Here is a 23,693-nt window from a genome sequence, read left to right as displayed (position 1 = left end):
TACTTATATTTTAAAGACAAATGCCAAGAATTCTAATGACTTATTTTCAGATATAGTATTGTTTGGAAGCTGTAAAATGCTATTCTAGATGGAACTATCTATCATCTATTTTTTTAAAAACCAAACTTTCATTTTGAGATAATTGTAGATTCATGTGCAGTTGTATTAATAAGAAATAATGCAAAGAGATCCTGTCTAAACTTCATCCAATTTCCCCCAGGGGTACTATCTGGAAAAATTATAGTAGACTATCACAATTAGGATATTGACATTGATGCAGTGAAGATGGAGAACATTTCTCTTACTACAGGGATTTCTCATGTTGCCATTTTATAACCACAAGTACTTTCCTCCTTCCTCTACCTCCTCTTTAATCCTTGGCAACCACTGATCTATTATCATTTGAGGAATGTTATATAAATGGGATCATATAGTATATAACCTTTTGGGTTGACTTTTTTCACTCAGAATGATTCTCTGGAGATTTATCCAAATTGGGTTTTTTTTTAAATCTTAGCAAGTTCATTCCTTTTTATTGCTGAGCAGTATTCCATAGTATGAAAGTACCACAGTTGTTTTTAACCATTCACCTGTTGAAGAACACTTGGGCTGTTTCCAGTTATTGGGTATTACAAATAAGGCTGCTATAAAAATTTGTGTTTAGTTTTTTTGTGTACTTAAGTCTTCTTTTCTCTGGGATAAATGCCCAGGAATGTAATTGCTGGGTTGTATGGTAGTTGCATGTTTAGTCTTTAAAGAAATTCCCAGTGTTTTCCAGTGTGGTTGTACCATTTTATATATATTCCCAGCAACATATGGAGATTCAGTTTCTTTGCATCCTCACCAGCATTTTAGTCATTCCGATAGGTGTGTAGTGATGTCTCATTGTAGTTTTAATTTGCATATTTCAAATTAATAATGATATCTTCAGTGAAATGTCTTTTCAAGTCTTTTGTCTATTTTCTAATAGGATTGTTTGTTGCTGAGTTTTGAGAGTTCTTTATATATGCTAGTCCTTTGGCAGATGTGTGGTTTGCTAATATTTTCTCCCACTCTATAGTAGCTTGCCTTTTCATTCTATCTATATGGTTGTTTGCAGAGGAAAAGATTTTGATTTTAATGATGTAGAATTTATCAATTTTTCCTTTTTTTTTTCTTAGAGACAGGGTCTTGCTCTGCTACCTAGGCCAGAGTGCAGTGGCATAATCATAGCTCACCTGCAGCCTTCTACATTTGAGCTCAAGCGATCCTCCTGCCTCAGCCTCCTAAGTAACTGGGACTATAGGACTATAGGCATGTACCCTGGCTATCTAATTTATTTATTTATATTTTTGTAGAGACAGAGTCTCACTATGTTGCCCAGGCTGGTCTTCAACTCCTGGCCTAAAGCAATCCTGCCCCAGCCTCCCAAAGTACTGGGATTACAGCGTGAGCCACCGCATCTGGCCTAAAACATATTTTCTGTACCTGAATTTCTTCTTCTAACATCATAATAATGGCTTTTAGAAGGCAAAGAGAAAAGAAGATGATCTTTATGTTTGTGTTGCATCAAAACACAATTCAAAGGAATTCTGGTCTTCCTCTTCGAATTCACGGATCTAATTTATAACCTGATATCTGCAACTTCCAGTCAGTCCCCTTGGCATTTTGTAAGTCCAGGAATATTCAAGTTGGATTTAGAATTAGAATGCTAGAAGATACAATCACAGACCCATCTGTTCTTCGATTTTCGTATTTTGGATTCCTCGTTTTTCCTGATACCCATTCACAAATTGGTTAAGTTGGGAACTTGACCATGATTGTAGTGCTTTCCAGCTGAGAGTAGCTCCTATCTTCAACGGGAAGACGATGTGAAAGGTAAAAAATACTGAATTCTCTTCCTGTAATCTTGGATCGTATCTACTGTTTGGGATTTAAAAATGTCTCTTCATGTGTAAAGTGAGGTGGTTGGACCTGGAAAATGCCTGGTAGCACTTCTGCCCTGTGTGTTTGCAGTAGTGCCTGGTCAGTTTATCTGAGTGGGCAAATTTCCATCCACAGCTGTAACAATGATCATAGTTCACTGTAGTCTTGAACTCCTGGGCTCAAGTGATCCTCCTGCCTCAGCCTTCCAAATAGCTAGGACTACAGGCGTGCACCACCATGCCTGGCTAATTTCTTTTTTTTCTTTTATAGAGGTGGGATCATGCTATATTGCCCAGGCTGGTCTGAAACTCCTGGCTCAAGTGATCTTCCTGCCCCTTCCAAATCATTGATCTTTTGTGATATTTTAGTCTCTATTTTGTTTAGTTCTGCTCTGATTTTTATTATTTCTTTCCTTCTACTAATTTTGGGTTTGATTGGGTCTTGCTTTTCTACTTCCTTGAAATCCATCATTAGGTTGTTTATTTGAAATCTTTCTTTTTCAATGTAGATGTTTATTGCTATAAACTTCCCTCTTAATACTGTTTTTGGTTAAATCCCTTAGGTCTGGTATGTTGTGTTTCTATTTTTGTTTGAAGACATTTTAGAATTTCTTAATTTTTTCATTTGTCCATTAGTTGTTCAGGAGCATGTTGTTTAATTTTCATGTATTTGTATAATTTTGAAAGATCCTCTTGTTATTGATTTCTAGTTTATTGTGGTCAGAAAAGATAGTTGATATGATTTCAATTCTTTTAAATTTGTTGAGGCCTGTTTTGTGGCTAAATATGGTCTTAATGTTCCATGTGCTGATGAAAAGAATGTGAATTCTACAGCTGTTGGATGAGATGTTATGTAAATGTCTATTAGGTCCACTTAAAGTTTACTTTATTATTATTTTTTTCAGCCCAGTAGCAAAACTGAGATAAAGTTTATTTTAAATTTAATGTTTCTTTGTTGATTTTCAGTCTGGATGATCTGTTCAATGCTGAGAGTTAGGTTTGGAAGCCCCTAACAGTTATTGTATTGGAGTCTTACTTTCCCTGTAGATCTAATACTGCTGCTTTATATATCTGGGTGTTCCAGTGTTGGGTGCACATATATTTAGAATTGTTAAATCCTCTTGCTGGATTATTCCGTTTATCATTATATAATGATCTTTGTGACTTTATACAGTTTTTGACTTAAAGTCTGTTTTATCTGATATAAGTATAGCTATTCCTGCTTGATTTTGGTCTCTGTGTGGAATGTGTTTTATAATCTCCTCACACGAGTTTCTTATAGGCAGCATATAGTTGGGTCATTTAAAAAAAAATCCATTCAGCCAGTCTATATCTTTTAAGTGGGAGATTGAATTCATTTACATGCAAAGTAATTATTGATATGTGAGGACTTACTCCTTTCCTTTTGTTAATTGTTTTTTGGTTGTTTTGTATATCCTTTGCGTGTTTTCATGATAGTGATCATCATCTTTTCATTTCCAGATGTAGGACTCCTTTGAGCATTTCTTGTAAGGTGTATCTAGTGGTGGTGAATTCCCTCAGTTTTTGCTTACCTGGGAAAAACTTCATTTCTCCCTCATTTCTGAAAGTTAGCTTTGCTTGGCATAGTATTCTGAGCTGAGATTTTTCCCTCCAGTACTTTGAATATTTCTCATTCTCTCCTGGCCTGTAAGCTCTCTGTGAAGAAATTTGCTTTTAGTGTAATGGGGATTTCCTTTATGTGACTTGACACTTTTCTCTTGCTGTTTTTAGAATTCTCTTTTTTTCTTTGACTTTTGACAATTTGTCTATAATGTCCCTTGGGGAGGACTTTTTGTTTGAATCTATTTGGGAACCCTTGAGCTTCTTAGATCTGTATGTTTATACTTCTTTCCAGACTTGGGAAGTTTTCAGCTATTATTTAGTAGGTATGTAAACATGCCTCTTCCCTTCTCTTCTCCTTCTGGAACTTTTATAATACAAACATATTTGCTTAATGGTGTCTCATATGTCTTGTAGGTTTTCGTCACTCTTTTTCATTGTTCTTTCTTTTTACTTTTCTTAGTAGGTAATGTCAAACAACTTATCTTCAAGTTCAGAGATTTTCTTTGCTTGATTAGGTCTGCTGTTGAAGCTCTTATACTTTTTATATCATTCACTGAATTCTTTAGCTGTAGGATTTCTGTTTTTCTAAAATGATTTTTATGTCTGTTGAGGTTTTTTGTACATATTGTGAATTTTTTTGTGATTTCATTGAATTGTCTATTTTCTTGTATCTCATTTAGTTTCCTGAAGATCAATATTTTAAATTCCTTATCTGGCAAGTTTTAAATTTTCTTTCATTGGGGTCTGTAACTAGAACAGTTATTGTGTTCCTTTGTTGGTGTCATTTTTTCTTGCTTGATCATATTTCTTGTGTTCCTGCATTGATGTCTGTGCATCTGGTGGAACAGTCACCTCTTTCCAACTTTCCAGAGTAGTTTTCACATAGAAAAACTCAGCTGCAGTTGAGTCTTTATGTGCTGGTAAGGAAGGGTATGGTGACTCTGTTTCTGGATACATATCATCTTATTGTCTTAAAGGTGTAACTTCTTCAGCTGTGTTAGTGTTAGCATTAACTGTGGGTGCCTCAGTGGCCTAGGCTGTAGAAGTTTTTGGCAGTAGTGATGGTATAGGTTATTAATGTACTCAGTGTCTAGGGCTTTTGGGGTCCTCTTATTTTTCCCATAATGGAGAGACTTAGCCAAGGGGATTCCTTTTGGTGTCAGATTTGGCATGACCTACAAGTAGCTACAGTGGCCTTGGGTTCCAGGTTTAGGCACTCGGAGCAGCTGTAGGGGGAGGGTCCTAGGCTCAGGGTCTTGTGAACCTATTGTGGCACTTGGTATTTGGGGTGCAAGTTTACTCCTTGTGGCAGGGTTGTATGTAGGTTGCCCACAGTGCCAGGATTTGTGACTTGAGGTACCCCCTAGCAGTTCAGGCCCATAGGGGTCAGCTTGTAGCTGGGACTCTATCCCTAGGGGGCAGGGTAGAACTCTTGCCTACTCTGGGAAAGAAGGAGTGTTCTAGAGGTTTGTGCCTTGGGAGAAGGGTATGGCTGCAATTTGGAAACCTGAGCCAGTAGGGCTCGGTGTCAACTTGAGTCCCAGGGGATGAGGCACCATGTAGCAACAACTCTAGACCCTGGCATGGTAGGGCTCGCCAGTCTCCCAGACTCTATGAGGTCAAGTACAGTGGCAGCAAGTACCCCAGAATGGTGAAGCACATTGTTGTTTGGGCTGGGGCAGAGCAGGGAGCTGCACAGTGATGCCCCTACTCCCCAGGGAAAGGAGTATCTCAGCAGCTTAGACTGCAGGGAGCTAGTTCAGCTCCAGGGAAGCTGAGTATTAGAATTGTTTGGCTTGCAGGGTGGGTGTCTTAGCTTACCCACTGCTCTGTTTCCTTGGGATGTGAGGTACTACTTCAGCTCAGCCCTGGGATGTGCAGCTGCTCATTTGTGCCAGGGCACTGATTTTGTGCTGCTTCAGCTTAGGCCTGGGGGGCATGAATGTTCTGGACAGCCCAGGCACTGTTTCCCTGAGATGTAGTACACTACTTCAGCTTAGGTACTGGGGTGTGTGACTGCTCTGGACAGCCAAGGTACCATTTCCTGGGATGCAGGGCACACTGCTTTAACTTAGTGACTGGGGAGATGTGACTGCTCTGAGTGGCCAACATACTGTTTACCCAGGAGGCAGGGTGCCATCTCAGGTGGAGGTAGAGGGGTAGGTAGAGTGGCTCTACCTCCACTTACCCCACATAAACAGGTGTAACAGCTGCTGGAAGCTTGGGCTGAGGAGTTGGGTAGTGGCTTAGCCTCAGGGATGAAGGGGAGGTGTTGCTGCTGGACCCCAGAGCAAGATACACTTCAGCCGCCATTCCAGTTCCACAGGGGTGTAGTGCAGTAGCTGGGCAGGCCAGGGGGGCAGGGCACTTTGTTGGCTCCTTCTCTAGGGGAGCACAGCTGTGTGGGCTCCAGGCAGCTCCCTCAGCTGGGCTTAGTGCCTGTGAGGGCTGTAGGGGTTGCTGGGATCCTCTTGCCTCCTTGCAGTAGGGAGAAGTTCCTCCTGGTTCGCAGCTGATCCTGGTTGGGGGCCTGGCATTTCCTTCCACTCCCTATGTGGTCATTCCAAGTTTCTGTGTTCACCAGAGTTTCTTTTACTCTTCTGATGCACTGTAGCACTCTCCCTCAGTTATTTATTTTCATTAAAATGTAGTTGTTTATTTGCTGTTCTGGCTGTCGTTGTGAGCGGCTTCTAGTTGGTCAAATTGCTCACAGCATCTTTTCTTTGATGTATTTGTCAATTGCATATCCTCTTTTGGGAAGTGTCCGTTTAGATCTTTTGATCATTTTTGTCTGTTTTATTGATTTCTGGAGTCATTGATATATTCTGGATATGTTAAAGTATTGCAAATATCTTGTTCCATTCTCTGACTTGTGTTTTCACATTCTTAATATAGTGTCTTTTGAAAAACAATAGTAATAGCTCCTACTTTCAGTGTCCAATTTATAAATCTTGCTGTGTCCTTTTAAAGAAATTTTGCCTATACCAAGACCATGAAGATATTCTCCTTGAACTTTAAAGACTTCTGCTTTTAAATGTAAATACTTTATTGCATTAAATAAACTCATTTGCCATAACTTTTAAAATAGAATTTTACTGAAAAATACTGTTTTATTATGTGCTTTTTCAGTAATAATTAAGCTAATTACTTGAAATTTTCCTTCTGTTTATATGTTTAATATTAGTTAAGGTTTTAGTTTTCCTTATTCTTTATCTGTAGCCTATTCCTAGGATGTACTTTTTTTTTTTTGAGATACAGGGTCTTTTTCTGTTGTCCAGGCTAGATTGCAGTGGTGTCTTCATAACTCACTGCAACCTCAAACTGGGCTCAACTGATCGTCCTGCGTCAGCCTCTTGAGTGCCTGGGACTGTTGGCACCCACCACCATGCCTGACTAATTTTTCTATTTTTTGTAGAGATGGGGTCTTGCTGTGTTGCACAGGCTAGTCTTGAACTCCTGGCCTCAAGCGATCCTCCTGCCTCAGCCTCCCAAAGTGCTAAGATTTAGGTGTGAGCCACTGCGCCTGGCCTCTTTACATTAAAGTATTGTTTATCACTTTAGGTATAATTATATATGTGTGTATATATAAAATAAATAAAAGTATATATTATTTCCAAGTGAGTGGATATCTTTTAATTTATTCTGAGAATTGGGTATGTGTTTGTAATTTCTACCTTTTTGGATTTAATGAGGAAAATAATCACTCCTAATTTTACTTGCTAGTAGTTCACTGTCTTGTCTTCCAGTTATTCTCTAAAGAAATTGAAATTACATTGTATATATTACTTTTTAACTTTTCCCTTAATATAATGTGAACATTTTGTTGTGTAATTATTAATAAATAATTCTTTTAAAAACATTTTTAATGGGTTCATAGCCTAATAAAGGCTGTCATAAGCTATTTAATGAAAGCAGTTTTGTTGGCTCTTTAAATTGTGCTACAGTACCTTTATTTGTATTTTTTAATTTAAATTTTATATATTTTTAAAAATACGTGCACATGGCACAAAATTCAAAGGGGGAAGGAAAGGGTTTAGAGAATCTGTGAAATAGTATTACTAGTTTGTGTTTCTTTTCAGGACTAATTTTTTCATAAATAAGCATATATATATATGCACACACATGTACACTTTTCCCTTTTTCACACCAGTGGTCATCTGCATCTTCTTTTGACTCAGTATATCTTGGAGATGACTCATATTAGTATATGAAAAACCTCATTGATTGTAAGGCTACAGAGTGTTCTGATATATGCTTATGTCATAATTTATTTGACTAGCCCAGTATTTGTAGACATTTGAGTTAGAACACTTTTAAATTGAGAATGTATTTATTGAAATTTGCTCCTTGTTTTTAAAATACAGATTTTTAGATTTTATTCTTTCCTCACTCTCCTCCTTTGAGACATGTTTTTGCCTTCTTAGTGAGGAATGGTGCAGGCTGGTGACTGCCACTGTCTTATAGGACACACAAACACTTTAAAGAAATGATGATTCAACCCCATATTTTGGCACCAATAAAAAAAAAAAGTAAAAGAAAAAAGAAATGATGAAATCACTTGGGGGATTATTTTGGGGATAGAGAGTGGGAGGGAGGGGATTAGGCACGAGAGGTGATATATAAGGAATCCTGAGATTGATAATCCCAACAGTTAAAAGATTTTTTAAATGTGAAATATAAGGACATATAATAAAAAAATGCATAGGATATGAAAGTAATGCTTCCGGGATTGTGAAATGAACATCTGTGTGATCCCCATCCACGCCAAGCAGGAGAACTTTGCCAACATCTGTGCACGTCTTAGCATTCGTAGCTCCCTACCATGTCACCAGTGGTAGCCACTATCCTGACCATTATGACATTCATTTTGATTCTCTTTATAGTTTTAAATAACCTAATTATGTATTCCTAAATAATGTAGTAAAATTATGCTTGCTTTTGGAACTTTTCCTTTAAAATTTTTAGATTTGTGAAATTTTATATCCCCAGGAGCATTCGTGAAGAGGAAGAATCAGAAAGGGTGTGTGGGACGTGAGTGGGCAAAGAATCCTACACATCTTGGTTAATGAAGTTTGAGGACTTTGATCTTACTATTATTAGGTGAACTTGAGATCTTTTTCACACCAGGTGATGGAGCTATATCTTCACTGTTGCCAGTGCTCCCGAAGTAGCTCTGAGTCTGGTTCTTTGAATTGCTGCTTCTGAAGCACCTGTTTGCTGTGACCAGGGATGGTCCTGCCTACAAGTCTCTTTATGCCCATTCTCTTCCTACTTATGTTCCTGCTGGGCATTTCTGACTGTGTTTGTGCTCAAGAGCCCCTGTGGATTTTCCCCTGCTCCCAAATGTCTAAAGTCATGTTTTCTTCTTTTAAAAGCTATAGGGTTCAATCTTGGGCATTTCCTCTTTGCCATTTAGGTACCTAGAAAGCTTGAGCAAATCAAGGGTGGTTTTTTTTTTTTTTTTGTGCAGAGTACCTTGCATAATCTTTCTCTCTCTTTCTTTCTTTCTCTTTCCCTGAGGTCTTTGTCGCCCCAGGTGGAATGCACTGGTGCAATCATAGCTCACTGCAGCCTCAAACTCCTAAGCTCAAGTGATCCTCCTACCTCACTCTCCCAAGTAGCTAGGACTACAGGTGTATACCACCATGCCCAGCTAATTTTTAAAATTTTCTTAGCAATGAAGTCTCACTATGTTGCCCAGACTGGTCTTGAACTCTTGGCCTCAAGCAGTCCTCCTGCCTTAGCCTCTTGAGTCACTAGGATTACAGGTGTGAGTTACCATGCCCAGCTCTACCTTGTATTCTCTATAAACCCAACTTGAAAGTGGCATTGTTATAGAGATTGTGCTTAATTTTTAAAGACAGAATGTTCTATAGAAAAAGACTGTAAAAATAATTTCTCGTTCAATTCCATAGTTCAGTTATTTTCAAACTTTTGTGATACTGCTTATACTGCAACCTAGTACCCATACACATGTATGTAAAACAAACTAAAATTTTATGAACAGCACCTTTAGTGTGTACAGTTACTCTGATACAGTCTATTCTGTTCTAGTTTATTTTTAAAAATATTTTTTTTTTTTTTTTTTTTTTTTTTTTGAGACAGAGTCTTGCTCTCTTGCCCGGGCTAGAGTGAGTGCCGTGGCGTGAGCCTAGCTCACAGCAACCTCAAACTCCTGGGCTTAAGTAATCCTACTGCCTCAGCCTCCCGAGTAGCTGGGACTACAGGCATGCGCCACCATGCCCGGCTAATTTTTTTTTTGTATATATATTTTTAGTTGTCCAGATAATTTTTATTTCTATTTTTAGTAGAGACGGGGTCTCGCTCAGGCTGGTCTCGAACTCCTGACCTCGAGCGATCCACCCGCCTCAGCCTCCCAGAGTGCTAGGATTACAGGCGTGAGCCACCGCGCCCGGCCTAAAAATATTGATGAGTGATCCATTCAATTAACTACAAGATCCTGCAGTTGAAAAGAAGAAGAACTTGGCTCTGGGGGATCAAACTGAATAGAGGCAAATTAATGTCATGGTGTGATTAAGAGTGTGGACTTTGGAGAAAGGCAGACTTGGTCTCAAATCCTGACTCTGCCACTTGCTGATCACTTGACCAGGGAAGGCTAGTTGACATTGTTGGGTCTCAGCCTTCTATGTAATGGTGTCTTAGTCCATTTTGTGTTGCTGTAACAGAATATCACAAACTGGTAATTTATGTAAAGAAAAGACATTTATTTCTCACAGTTCTGGGGGCTGGGAAGTCCGGTATCAAGATGTTGGTTGGCATCTGGCAACATGGCAGAAAGTGAAAGGGTGAAAGAGGGGGCGAGAAATAAGAAAGGACTGGACTTGTTTTTTTATTTTTATTTTTTAAGGAGATGAGGTTTTGCTGTGTTGCCCATGCTGTCTTCAAACTCCTGGGCACAAGGGATCCTCCTGCCTCAGCCTTCCCGAGTAGCTGGGACTATAGGCGTGTGCCACTACTCCCTGTTGGACTCATGTTTATAACAGCCCACTCGTAGTGTTAATGAACCCACTCCTGTGATAATGACATAAATCCATTCACAAGGGCAGAGCCCTCATGGCCTAATCATCTCATAAAGGTCCCATCTCTTAATACTATCACAATGGCAATTAAATTTCAACATAAATTTTGGAGGGGACATTCAAACCATAGCAAACTCTGTGCTTCAGGGTTATGGGGATTAAATAAAAAAAGGTATGATACAAAGTAAGTGTTTGATACACGGCAGCTGTTATTAGCCATTATTATTTGTTTCAGGCTTTAATGAAGGTTCTCTGATTTCTAGCCAGGTGCTTTTTGTACAGATTGCAGAATGTACTATGACAGGAGTTATGGGACAGTGTTAAGTAACAGACTAGGTGGATGGGAATTGCTTAGTTGATCGGCTCACCCTTTGGGATCCCTTTAGGTGACTGCTGGGGTCTGTGTCCGCAAACTCTGGTGGTTTATTACAGGAGTGGGAACTGCCTACAAGTATCAGCATTCACCGTGCCTTCAGTGGCAGAAGAGTTGGCCTTTTCTGTCTTTGTTAAAACTAAAGGGGGTGTGTATGTGTCAGATTGGCTCAGGAGAGGGCCAGAGGACATATTCCCCTGTCTTGAGTCCTCATTCCTCCTCTCATAATTTAAAATTTAAAATCTATTGTCTTTTCCTCCCCTTCCTTCCCTCCTTCCTCCGTTTTTAAAATAATGACCAGCTTTTATGCTTTAGATAACAATCTGTTTATAAAAGGAATTGAAGCAAATTTGAACATAAAATATAAACTTTTAATATGAAATTCATATAAAATCCTACCATAAAGAGAAGCCCATTTGTTGACATTTGGTCATTTTTCTTCCAGTCTTTTTTCGTGTAATTAAAAAAAGGTGGCAGTAATACTGTATATTCAAGCATGTTTTCAATGAAATAAAAAACTGAATTGAATAGATAGTTATAGATAAGTAAGATGATAGAGGAAGGGATATTGTTGAATGAGAGAGACATTGAAGTGATCTCTTACTGTCTCTGAGACTGAAGGGTGGCCCTCAATTTAATCTCCTCTCTCTAGCATTCTGGAGCAAGGACGAATTTAAGGGGTTTTAAAACGCTTCTCTGTTTTCTATTGTTTGTCCCTTATTTGCCATGCCCTCCTGAGATCAGAAGAACATGTCTTTTATGGGTTTTCTGCTGCTGAAATTAGTATTCCATTAGATTGCTGGTAGAGCTGCTATTTTTTGTGTAATGTAAAAGCTGAATTGTTTCTAAGTTCTACTTGAACTTCTGGCCTCAGTCAGTCCTCCTGCCTGGGCCTTCCAGAGTGCTAGGCTTGCCAGCCTGAGCCACCATGCCCAGCCTGTTTCTAGGTACTATTAAATGTGTATGTACCAGTCATTGCTATTCAAATGCCTCAAGTTCCTCAACCTGTGAACCCACCCAGGTCCTGAGGAAAGGCCAGGAATGATGCAGGAAGTAACCTGCTCTCTACAGTAGTACCCAGATCAGATGTGCTTCCCAGAAACGGTGACTTGACATGAGGCCAATATGTTTTCTCTTTTCCTCACAGATTTTGAAGCCAGCTTCATAAGGCTATTGGACAAAATAACTAATGGTTCTCGAATTGAAATAAACCAAACAGGTAAGGTCCTTTTCTCTCTATTCTTAAAAGCACCTACATGCACTACTTAAGCATTCCTGTTTCCTCACTCTTTTTTTTTTTTTTTAATTTTTTTAAATTTTTAGTCGAGATGGGGTCTTGTTCTTGCTCAGGCTGGTCTCAAACTTCTGAGCTGAAGCAATCCTCCCATCTTGGCTTCTCAGAGTGCTAGGATTATGGGCGTGAGCCAGTGCTCCCGGCCTGTTTCTCACTCTTCTTAATGGTATAAATATTGTGTTTAAAACTTTACTAATCACTTTGTGTTGTATAAGCCAGCATTAAATTGGAACATTTGGGGGTTATATGAGGAAGATGTGAGTGGAGATTATAAGAAAAGCTTATTCTGGATCATTTTAAAAAATATGGTGTCAGTATTTTGTCAGATGGAAAGACCCATTATCCGTCTGTGATTTGATTGTCCAATTAAGAGGCATACATTTGATGTAAAGAAGTGGGAAGAATGAAAATTTCAGATCAGCAAGCAATCACCTCCTCTTTTTTTAACTGTAAATATTTTCAAAGACAAAATTAAAAATTAAAATAGAATTTAGCACATAAACCCCCTCACTGAATTTGTTGTAAGAATTTAATGTGGTAATACAAAAAAATGGACTTTGAAAAGTTTTATGTAAATGTTAGGCATAAAATAAATTTATACAGGTATATGCAAAAAAAAAATGTGACAATCCCTTTCCCTCCTTCCTCTTCCATTCCCCTCTCCAGCAGTAGACACTGTTGCAGCATCTGCTAACGTGGGCACTTAGGTAGTTTAAACCATCGGTGGGGTCATGTTCTTCATGTTGTTCTGCTGCCAGCATTTTCTTGTTAGTACAAATGTCTCAGAGAACTTTCCATGCCAGCACATGCAGGTCTATTCCAATATTTCTGTGAGCTGTGATATAGCATTCCGTTGTGTGGATCCATGGTAATTTATTTAACTGCCCCCTACTGATAAACATTTAGGTTGTTTCTAGCTTTTTTTTTTCTATTAGAAATTTTTATCTGCATTGTATGGAAGACCATGGCAAACGTCCTTTGGCCAACTCCATGAGCTCTGTGTCTTTCCACACATATTCCACAAAGGAATCTCAGACCTTTCGCATATTTTGGCTTTCTTAACACAAGCTTGGGTTCGTAGGTGGTCCTATGCCATGTTAGATGTGCTGATCTATAGCTTTGCCAGCTGTGATTCCTTTAATCTTCTTTGGCTTATTTACTTGAAATTGCTGGAGATTTTTTTCAACCACTTTTACTGGTGGTTCGGAGGGCAGTTAATTTTATTCTTTCCTAGTTTTATCTACAGTGTAGGTTGAGAAGAAAGACACTTGCATGATCCTGCTCCCACCCCATGTTTTCCTTTTTTTCTCCATCAGCGTAGAAGCCTTCATTCCGATGATCCGGTCAGTTTCTCATTTGGTCAATTTGTAGGCATAAACAGATAGATTAAAAGATTTCATGGTTATATGGTCTCTTTTTGGCATTTTGACCTAAAGGATGGTTTTGTGACTCCGAATAATATTTAGCATAACTGACCCAGAACCCTTCCCTTTGAGAAGTGTTAACCACTCTGATCATAAGATGATCCTGATAGTGATTGTTTCAATTTTGGTTTTTGATTTAGTAAAACCTAAATTTATTTTTATCAAACTCCCAAGAGCTGTTTCCCATTTGAGTGACTGAACATGTCTCCTTGGTTTTAGTAAATTGTGCCAGAAAACCCTGAAAAAGATTTTAGCAGCAGAAATACCTTATTTATGATTCCTTAAATCATGTAGGGTATGTTACATGGTTTTTCCTCTGTTATGTAAACCTAGTAAGAAACTTTTTGGATGATGTGAATAAAGATAGTAGTTTTCACTAAAGCCATGAAATAATTTTATCTATTTCCATATATCAATATTGAATTAAAACAGCTACTACTAATGGCATAGCATGCCATATAGTATTCACCTTTTCTAGGCATGTTGTTTATTGAGTAATTTATCAGAGAAATCTCATTTCAGGAGATCTAGAAGATGCTGGTTGCTGGTGTGATGGTTTAAGAACATCATTTGTAATTACTCCCTACAGTCAGCCCAGCCTGCGAGTGTGCTGTTGGGAAAATAGGTGCCTACTCGGATCTCTCCTCTGTGCCCTGCCATGACTTTGGCAACTTAGGTGGCTTAGAGAAGGGTTTAATTTATTACTGTTTATTGAATTACACTCACAGTTTATTATTGTTACAGGGGCTTGAGAGTAGTGAGTCATCTTTTGGAGTGAAGTATGGGCTCTTAGCGATGGCATTTCAAACTCCCTTGGATGCCCTTGTCAGACTTTCCCCTTGGGACTAAGTGCCTTCATTACCTTTGTGATACTTAATTTTTTTCTTGCTGAATGTGACTCTTTTCCCTCTGGTTTAAAGGAACAACTTTATATTACCAGCCTGGCCTCCTATATGGTGGATTCGTGGAACATGACTGTAGTGTCCTTCGCAGCATTGGCTATTACCTAGAGAGTCTTCTTTGCCTGGCTCCGTTTATGAAGCACCCATTAAAAATAGTTCTGCGAGGAGTAACCAACGACCAGGTTGATCCTTCAGTGAGTATTGAGGCCAAACTGTGGTGTGATTTTTGTTTCATCTCTTGTCACAATCCAACTTCTCAGAAAAAAATTCCTTATAGAGAACAGTTTTATTTTCAAGTGTATTTCTTTTGCTATTTACCTTGAGATTTAGAGGTTAATCACTCTAGGACCAAGACTTGTAATCATCAAATTCAGGATGATTGTTAACAGTTACCAAGGTGCGTTCCATTCCTGTGTCTAAGATGCTTCAAAACAGATGGCTTGCCATCTCATCGTGGATGACATGAAGTACAGCTCTGTTGGCCTGGAGTGGGTGAGGGTAGAGTTTCTCTAAGGTCGTATCATAGCTGAGGCTGGAGGGCACCAGACCAGAATTTTAGGCAGGAAATAATATCTCCTTGGCATTGCCACAGCATAATCTTGACTTGTCCAGGCTTTAGTAATAAACTCAAGGACTGTCTTGTCTGAACAGAGTGTGCAGATTTAGAAAAAGGGCTTAAAGGCAGGGAAGGAATGTGTGAGCTTTGATAGTTTGCAGGTCCCAGCAAGCTTCTTATTAAGCATGCTAATTTTTCTACAGATATGGGGAGAACAATTTAATATCAAGCTAAAAGTTTCATTGTGATCACCATAGCTGTATTAGTGCCAGTCTAAGGTGAGTTTGTGTGTGTGTGTGTGTGTGTGTGTGTGTGTGTGTGTAAGAGAGAGAGAGAGAGAGAGAGAAAGAGGCAGAGCGAGAGAGATTGGAGAAGTCCTGTCCAGGCCTGCCAGAGTCTCCACTTTTTGGATGCCCTGCTGTCCAGAGAAGGTGTCTTAAAGCTGATGGCCATGATGTGAAGTCCTGACTAAGGAGGCATACTTGTCTTTGCCACTGCAGAAATAGGCTAATACCAATGAATGGGCAGCTTTTGAAGCAGAATGTGAAGTATGTAGCTTTTCTAACCAGGGAGGACCAGTTAGGTGGTGCAGTGAGCCCCGAGATAGAGTTTGCTGGTATTTACCAAGATACCTATTAGGGGAGGACTGGGGAACTTGTGGTCCTCTAGGTCCTAAAGTGTGGCCTTTTGATTGAATCCTAATTTTACAGAACAGACCTTTTTATTTTTACTAATACATTTTTGTTAATCTTTTGTATTTTTATTTTGTTTTTAAAATGAACGTATTTAAAATACCAAAGAATAAAATAAGTTTAAACAAAATAATCCTCCCAGATTGACTGGCACAGTTAGAACATTAGTAAACCATAAAGGCTGAACCGATGGCTGCTACACTCATGATTTAGTTCTAACTTCTCCCGCCTGACTAGTGCCACTACTGCATGAGTTGGTGAGAGTTTATGGGGGTTGAGCACCCCAGTCTGTTATCAGCTTTTGACATCGGTGCACAATGTTTCTGTTTGAAGTGGAATTTATGAATAGTTGCACAGCTTGACAGTATTTTCCTTTTTTGAGACAGAGCCCTGCTCTGTCTAACCCCGAGTAGAGTGCAGTGGTATCATTATAGCTCACAGCAACCTCAAACTACTGGGCTCAAGCTAACCTCCTGCCTCAGCCTTTTAAGTAGCTGGGACTACAGCCATGTGCCACCACGCCCAGCTAATTTTTCTATTTTTTGTAGAGAGAGGGGTCTTGCTCTTGCTCAACTGGACTTGAACTCCTGAGCGCAAGCAATCCTCCCACCTTGGCCTTCCAGAATGCTAGGATTACAGGCATGAGCCACCATGCCTGGCTGACAGTATTTTTTAATTCTGTCTGCTTAACAGCCCATCACATCAAAGAAGACCAAGAGAATGCTGAAGGAAGAAAACGGATTTTTTTAATGAGGAGTGGGAATTGCATTATTATCTTGTTTCTAATAAAGATAAGATGATTTGCTTGTTTTGTGATACTGCAATATCAACATTAAATAAATTCAGTGCTCATCAGCATTATAACACTCATATGGACCACAAATATTTTAAATTAGAGGGAGAGGTCCAAAAGGTTGTATTGCAGAAATTAAAAGATGAAAAGCAAAAGCAAAGACAATTGTTTCAAGCAGCAATAAGATCTGTAAATAATGCCACTGAAACAACTTATAAAGTAGCTTATATACTCAGGAAAAATGGGAAGCCATTCAGTGATGTACAAGTTGTGAAAGAATGCATTGTCAAAGCTGTAGGATGCTTACACCCTGGTAATGTTTCAAAGTCCAAACAACTGCCTTTTTCAAGGAGAACCATAACTGATCAGTAGCATGAATTAGCCTTCAACTTAACAGACAACTTTATCCAATACTTCAAAAGGAAAATATATACTGTTCAGTCACTTTGGATGAATCAACTAACCTGATACTACCGACTCGGCACAGGTTTTATACTTCATTTGGGTCATAACAGTTTTCTTTGCTACAAAGAGTTACTCTCTTTGGGCACTCTTGTGAACAGAACACGTGGTATAGATGTCTTTAACAACTTTTAAGGTAAATGTCATGAAGTTGGACTGCATTTGGTAAATTTAGTGAGTGTATGTACAGACGGTGCACCTCCCATGACAGGAAAACATGAGGGTTTATTGCATAGTTAAAGTGTTAACAGATCCAGATGCTCTCCTTTCTTTTCATTGTATCTTACATCAGCAAAATCTCTGTTCTAAAGCTACTATTTTAAGTGACACTTTGCAACAAGTTATAAGTATTGTTAACCATATTCATGCGAATGCAACAGTGCATTGTCAGTTTTGTAACATGCTAAAGTTGAATTTGCCATAACATTCTAAAGTGTATTGGCTACCGCAGGGACAGCTGTTAACCAAAATTTTATCTCTGCGAGAACAGATAGTTAAAATTATGAAGAACAGAATCAGCAATGTGAATTATTGAAAGAAGATATCTATAGGAATGCAGCATTGCTCTGTGATATCATGTCATATCAAGATGACTTGAATATTTCTTTGCAAAGTAAAACTTATAAGTCTGTGTATGATGTGGCAAAAAAATCCAAGCATTTTGAAAACTATGTTTTTTCAAAACACTTCTTCAAAAGGAAATTTCAGATGAACATTTCCCCAAGTTAGTGAAGGTCATTGATAAAGCAGGATGATATATGCAAATCATCTGAAGAATACGCAGCTGTATTAGCTGTATTAATTGGAGAATATAATGAAAGCTTCACTGACTTTGAGAATCATGACATCACATTCAAATTAGCATTTCAGCCTCACCTAGTTGATATCACCAGGACACCTAAGGGAACTATAGATGGACTTGATTGAGCTCTCAGTAAATGACATTTTACAGTCATCGTTTGATGCTAAGAAAGATCGAATTGAAATATGGAAAAATGCTGTAGAACACCATCTTCAACATGCCTGAAAAATGCTTTCTTGCTTTTCAACCACTTAATGCTATGAATCTATATTCTCCTACCTAACCCAAATCAAGATGGCCTTAGGGTCACAAGTGATGACTCATCTAGAGGATCAGCTGAAACTTCAGAACTCAATACTGCAACCAAATATTCACAATGCTTTCCAACAAAAAGCAGACACAACAAAGTCATTAAACCGTTAGTTAACTTTAAAATTAACAAATAGTTTTTTTGAAATTATTAAATACATAGTAGTTGGATTTTTGCAAAATACTGTACGTTTTTAAGTAATGTAACTTATTGAACTTTCTTGAATGTGGCCTTATTTGATTATAGCTAAATTAATGTGGCCTTCTAACATAAAAAGGTTCCCTACCCCTGTACTAGGGTATAACCATGATTAATATGTTCTTAGGCAGTAAAAGACTTATTCCTCACTTCTTGGAAATTCAGCTGCATAAACTTTTTTCCCTAGGGCACTGAGTATAGTAGAAGATCTGAAACTCTTAAGTGGTAAGGGAATATTGCATAAGCTGTTTAGAATTTTTAATTTAAATGACTGCTTTTTTTTTCTGCATTTTCTGGAAGATTCTAGGAAATGGGGCCTCTGGTTAAAAGTGTGAGAGGAGGCATACATACACTTAGATTGGAAGAGGAGGAGGTGTCTCAAACAATGGGAAAAGGCCCTGAAGTGTACAGGGGACTCCAGCAATGTCGTGTCTCAGTTGTGTACTCTTTTTCTGTGGTTACTAATGAACTTAAAAACTTTTCTCACTGTCAGTATTAAAAAAAATTTTTATATAATTAACAGTGACAAAGCCCAGAAATGGTACTTAACTCTATTATGCAGAGTATTAAAAAAATGTGTTTTCATATGCTGTAGGACTATCTGCTTTTGCCAGCTGTGTAACTGGTATCTTACTCCAGCCCAGGGTAAAATAAATATGCCTAATCCTGGATAAAGAGTAACTCCTTCAGTCCATTCCATGGCTTCTTCATTTCTAGCTTACTCTTTTCTGTGCGGTTTCCTCATTAGTTCATGTCTGCATCTACTCTCTGCATATAAGGATGAAATGAATGATTGTGCCCTTAAAGAACTCCCAGTCTTATGGGTGGACAGCTGTGAACCCATCAAGGGAGATTACAAGACTGAATACCCCTGGGCTGTGTTAGAAGTACAAGCAAAATGCTAAGTGGCAGGGTTTCTACAGGGGAGGAAACCGGAGTCAGTCTGGGTTTTAGGAAGATAATTCTGGAGGTTGAGTGAACGATAAATTGGAGAGGTGATAGACTAGTTTGGATGTTATGGAGAGGGAAGTGGAAATGCAGGGGCAGATATGAAAGATAGGGACTTCATAATTTGACAACGAATTGGAGATGGAATGAGAGGAAGTTGCCGCAAATGACTCCATGATTTCTGTTGTGGTTGACTAAAAGGATGATGATCAGAAAGAGCTTGACACAGGGAAGAGGAAAATTGTGATAGGATAATAGGTGATGTGTTTGATTTTGGTCCTGCTCCCTGCGATGCTGGCAGCATAACCAAATGGGGATATCCATTTGGCAATTGGAAATTAATGTTTGGAGCTGATTCAGGCAAGTTATCAGGATCTTACCTGCTGATAGCTAAATTCCTAGGTGTCAGAGATTAATCAGTGCAGAGGTTGAACACTGGCAGCTTTTTGGCTGAAGTCATCCTACAGGTGTTTTCCTTACAGTGTGGTAGTGGTGGCAGTGTGTGTGTCTGAATGGGTTGTTCATGTTTAAAGCCCCAGGTTTCACCTCATAGCAGGGCAGTGTCACAGCACTGAGTGGCTGTTCCTTCATGACAGCCATCAGTGGGAGCTGAGTGGCAGCTGCTGTCTTTGGGTAAGGCATGAGCTTTCCAGCTGGGCACAGGTCGCAATGGACTTTATCATTCATTTAAATTTCCTTTTGGCCTCTGTGGACATTAGAGTTTTTGCCCCATGGTCCAAGGGGCTGAGAATGGAAGAAGGGGAAATGAGTGTTTAAAGTATGATTCGGGGAAAAGGACCGAGTGACAGAGGGACTGTGGGACTAGAAGTCTTCGGAGAAGCCAAGCAGGAGGCGAGTGCTAAGAAACCAAGGATGAACTCTTTGCAGGGTTTGGGTCGGGATTGGGCAGTGAGCAGTTTTATTGACCTTTGAGAGAGCAGGGTCATTGGAACGTAAGGACATAGACCAGTCTCAGGAATGAGTAGGAACTAGAGCTGTGGAAAGTTAGGAGATTCTTCCACAAGGTTAAGGGCTGAGGTATGGATTTTTTTTTAGGCTGGGCCAGAAAATTGCACTTGCTTGTAGGCTGAGGAGAAGCTGTAATGAAAAGGAAAGAATTAAAATAAAGATATGAGGGCCCTTGCAGAAGTCCAGCTGGGATCGAAAGCAGAAGTGATGGGATGGATGAGCCTTAGAAAAGGGGTAGGGACACTTTTTCCTTAGAGGCAAAAGGATAGGAAATGGGTAGAAATTTTGAGGAAAAGAAGGAAAATTCCAGGAGGTCTCCTCTGAATCTCAGTGATAAGGCACCAGAGCCCCCAGTAAATATTTATTGGTGCCAACAAGCTGGTCCAATGGTGGGTGAAGGTTACATTCCTTTTCAATTCTCTCCTAGAAAGGGAAAAGAAGTAGAATAATGCCTACCACACGCTGGGCATTGTTCAAAGTGTACATGTGTGTATATGTGTATATCCATGTTTATTTAATTCCTCTGCCAACCCAGTGAGGTGGGTGTTCCTGTGACTGTTTCAGATAAGGTAACTGGAGAGTAGGTTTCCACTCCTCTTCTATCGGCATGGATTGGCGTGGATCATCTCATTTCTGCCTGTTGCTTGATTGGCTGCACTGTAAGGGTAATGCCTTTGCCCTGACGTGCCACTTGGGTCAGATCTTTGCCTTTTCTCCCTGACCACAGAGTGACCACTCAGTGTCGCTTAAGCAGAACTTGCAGGCCACCCTCGCTCTGCTGAAACCAGAGTGTGCAGAGCTGCAGAAGACCATACAGAGTGTCCAGCTCAGCCTCTCCTCTTCTGTAGGAGGAAATGGAGGCCTGGGGACAGGGAGCGTCCAGGGCCTCAACAGCCAGTGAGAGGCACCGCGGGTCTCAGGGCTTCTGCCTTTCCAGCCCTTGTCCCACTGCCCTGCGTTGCCTGCCCTCCGAGTCGGCTGGAGAGTGATTAGGAGACAGGGCTATACCTGGAATTACCCTTGGGCTTCTGGTTGACCCTCTGAGTAAATTTGGCTTCATCCTTTGTGAATCAATGTAGAAAGGACAAGCCAGTAGGGACACTCTGTTTTCTCACTTTTCTTTTCCCAGGAGAGCTGGTGGCTGCCTAATTCCTCAGTAACCTGCATCCTTGCATCCCCCACTTTTTCAGAATTTGGCTTAGCCTTCTCTCCATCTGACCTTAATTTAGCCTAGACTGAATTCTTCCTGTTCTGGCAATTAAGTTTTTAGGTGTATTTAGCATTAATATTTAGTTGACATTAGCTAATCTTTAATGGGTTTTCCTAGTCACTGCTGCTGTCCCACCTCATCCATTTGGAACATGTGACTGGGCCTCACAGGTCATTTCTACCTCTGGTAATTTTCTTTTTTTTTTTTTTCCTGAGACAGAGTCTCACTCTGTCACCTGTGCTAGAGTGCCGTGGCATTAGCCTAGCTCACAGCAACCTCAAACTCCTGGGCTAAAGCGATCCTCCTGCTTCAGTCTCCCAAGTAGCTGGGACTACTGGTGCATGCCACCATGCCCGGCTAATTTTGTCTATTTTTAGTAGAGATGGGGTTTTGCTCTTACTCAGGCTGGTCTCAAACTCCTTACCTCAAGCGAGCCTCCTGCCTCGGCCTCCCAGAGTGCTAGGATTACAGGCATGAGCCTCCGCACCCAGCCGGTAATTTTCTGATATTACAGTGCTTCTTGGGGGCCTCTCCAACTCTTGGAGTTGGTGGCAACTTCAGAGACAGCCAGGCTTGAGCCCCTTACCTTAGAGATAAGGAAATTCAGATAGTTGTGATTTTCTTGTCTGAGGCCACGCAGCTAATTAGAAGCAGAGTCCAGAGCAGGACTAGGGCTCTCCCTAAACTCTCTGTGCTGCGGGCCCTCTCTGCTCCTCCATTGGGAGCAAGTAAGGGAGTAATTTTCTTTCCCATGTTGCACTAGAGGCAACATTTGTTACTTGTTAGATATAAAATACATGATTTGAATGTCATCTTTTTATTCTATGAGGAATCCACAAATGAATAAGAAAGAAGTGGGACCTGCTAGGAGCTCTGAGTGGGTCAGAGATAACAGTAACATGTAGCAAAGTCTTGACATTAGGGTGGATGTTGCAGTTATAGTTGGGGGTTTGTGCTGCATCATGCAGTGTGAGGCTTTCATTCCCCTCCATCCTCCTCTCCCTTTAGCTGCCTGTGTGGTGTACATCATTAAGATTCTTAGGTTAGCTGTTGAATAGTTTATTTGGTTTGCTTTGACCTGGAGAGCTACCAGTTCTAAATATTAAGCAGCTATATTGGGAAAAGACTAATGAATAAGGCTGATATTTTCTTCTGTAGTGAAAATAGAAGAAATATTGTAGAAATATTAGAAATAGAATAATAGAAATATTATACCTATAAGAATGAGCAAGGGGATCTCAGTTTATTTTCTGTATGAGCCCAACAGTTTATGCTTTTTGCATGTTGCATCTGATGCTCACGGTGACTATAAGGTAGGTGAGAGGTTTTCTTCTCGTAAGCAAGGAAAGTGGGCTCAGAAAATCCCAGGGGCTTGTAAAATCGCAGTTTTACTCAGGGGCAGAGCCAGCCCATGTTCTTAATTATAAGCCAGAATCCTTTCTGTTTATCATACTGCATTATCTACTTGGTTGCTAAACCTTACATGCTTCTTGGACTCTTTCTTCTTTCTGCCCAAGGCTTAATTAAACTTTTTTTTTTTTTTTTTCTGAAACAATGTCATAGGTTGATGTTCTTAAGGCAACAGCACTCCCTCTATTGAAACAGTTTGGGATTGATGGTGAAGCGTTTGAGCTAAAGGTAAGAACATACGGACTATTGACTGTATCTGTGTAGAACATTTTCTTATCCACTCATTGGAAGAGCTGTGTGAGTCAGTGTATGTGTGTCACATTTAAAGTCACCACTTTTTAGAAGACCCAACAGGGCTCATGAACCAAACACTACAGACTCTGAATTGAAAGGGACTCTTTAGTACTGACAATAGTAGCCAACAATTATGTTTACTTACTTTGTGATAGGAGCTGTTGTAAGCATTTCACATATATTAACTCCTTTTCTCCTCACTATAACTCTGTCAGTGTCACTCAGCTAATTAGTAGTGGAGGTAGGGTTTGGGCATATTACCTCTCTGATCTAAATGATCCTAGATATAATTTGTGTTTAGGGGCTCCTAACCAGGATGTACTTGAGAATTTTCTCTATTTCCGAAACCTAGTAGAAGTAATTTAAGCATGTGTTTGTTATTGAAAGGAATTATATCAATCTAGTGTGGTTTAGCATCTGTGCCTTTTAAATTGATGTTTTTAAACAGGGGAAATGACTTTATTTTTATTTAATAATGTGGAGTTTTGATAGATCAGTTGCCTGGGAGGAGAAAAAGGGGTTCCTGAT

The 23,693-nt window shown here is 39.6% G+C and overlaps 1 protein-coding gene across 4 annotated transcripts in view; it reads left to right on the top strand.

Moving 5' to 3' along the window:
• The window catches only part of RCL1 (RNA terminal phosphate cyclase like 1), an 83,417-nt gene that overhangs the window by 6,141 nt on the left and 53,583 nt on the right, over positions 1–23,693 (top strand). For all 4 annotated transcript variants that reach the window (XR_006737966.1, XR_006737967.1, XM_045563895.1 and 1 more), the window contains exons 2-4: positions 12,049–12,120; positions 14,540–14,715; positions 23,025–23,099. Coding sequence is in view for 2 of the 4 variants with exons in the window: in XM_045563895.1 (XP_045419851.1) it covers positions 12,049–12,120; positions 14,540–14,715; positions 23,025–23,099 (323 nt within the window). In the remaining 2 variants the exon portion in view is untranslated. The remainder of the gene's footprint in view (positions 1–12,048; positions 12,121–14,539; positions 14,716–23,024; positions 23,100–23,693) is intronic.

Source organism: Lemur catta, chromosome 10 (genome assembly GCF_020740605.2).
Source record: "Lemur catta isolate mLemCat1 chromosome 10, mLemCat1.pri, whole genome shotgun sequence".
Lineage (NCBI taxonomy): Eukaryota > Metazoa > Chordata > Mammalia > Primates > Lemuridae > Lemur > Lemur catta.
The sequence above is the reverse complement of the archived record's forward strand: the minus strand, read 5'-3'. Positions and strand labels throughout refer to the sequence as shown.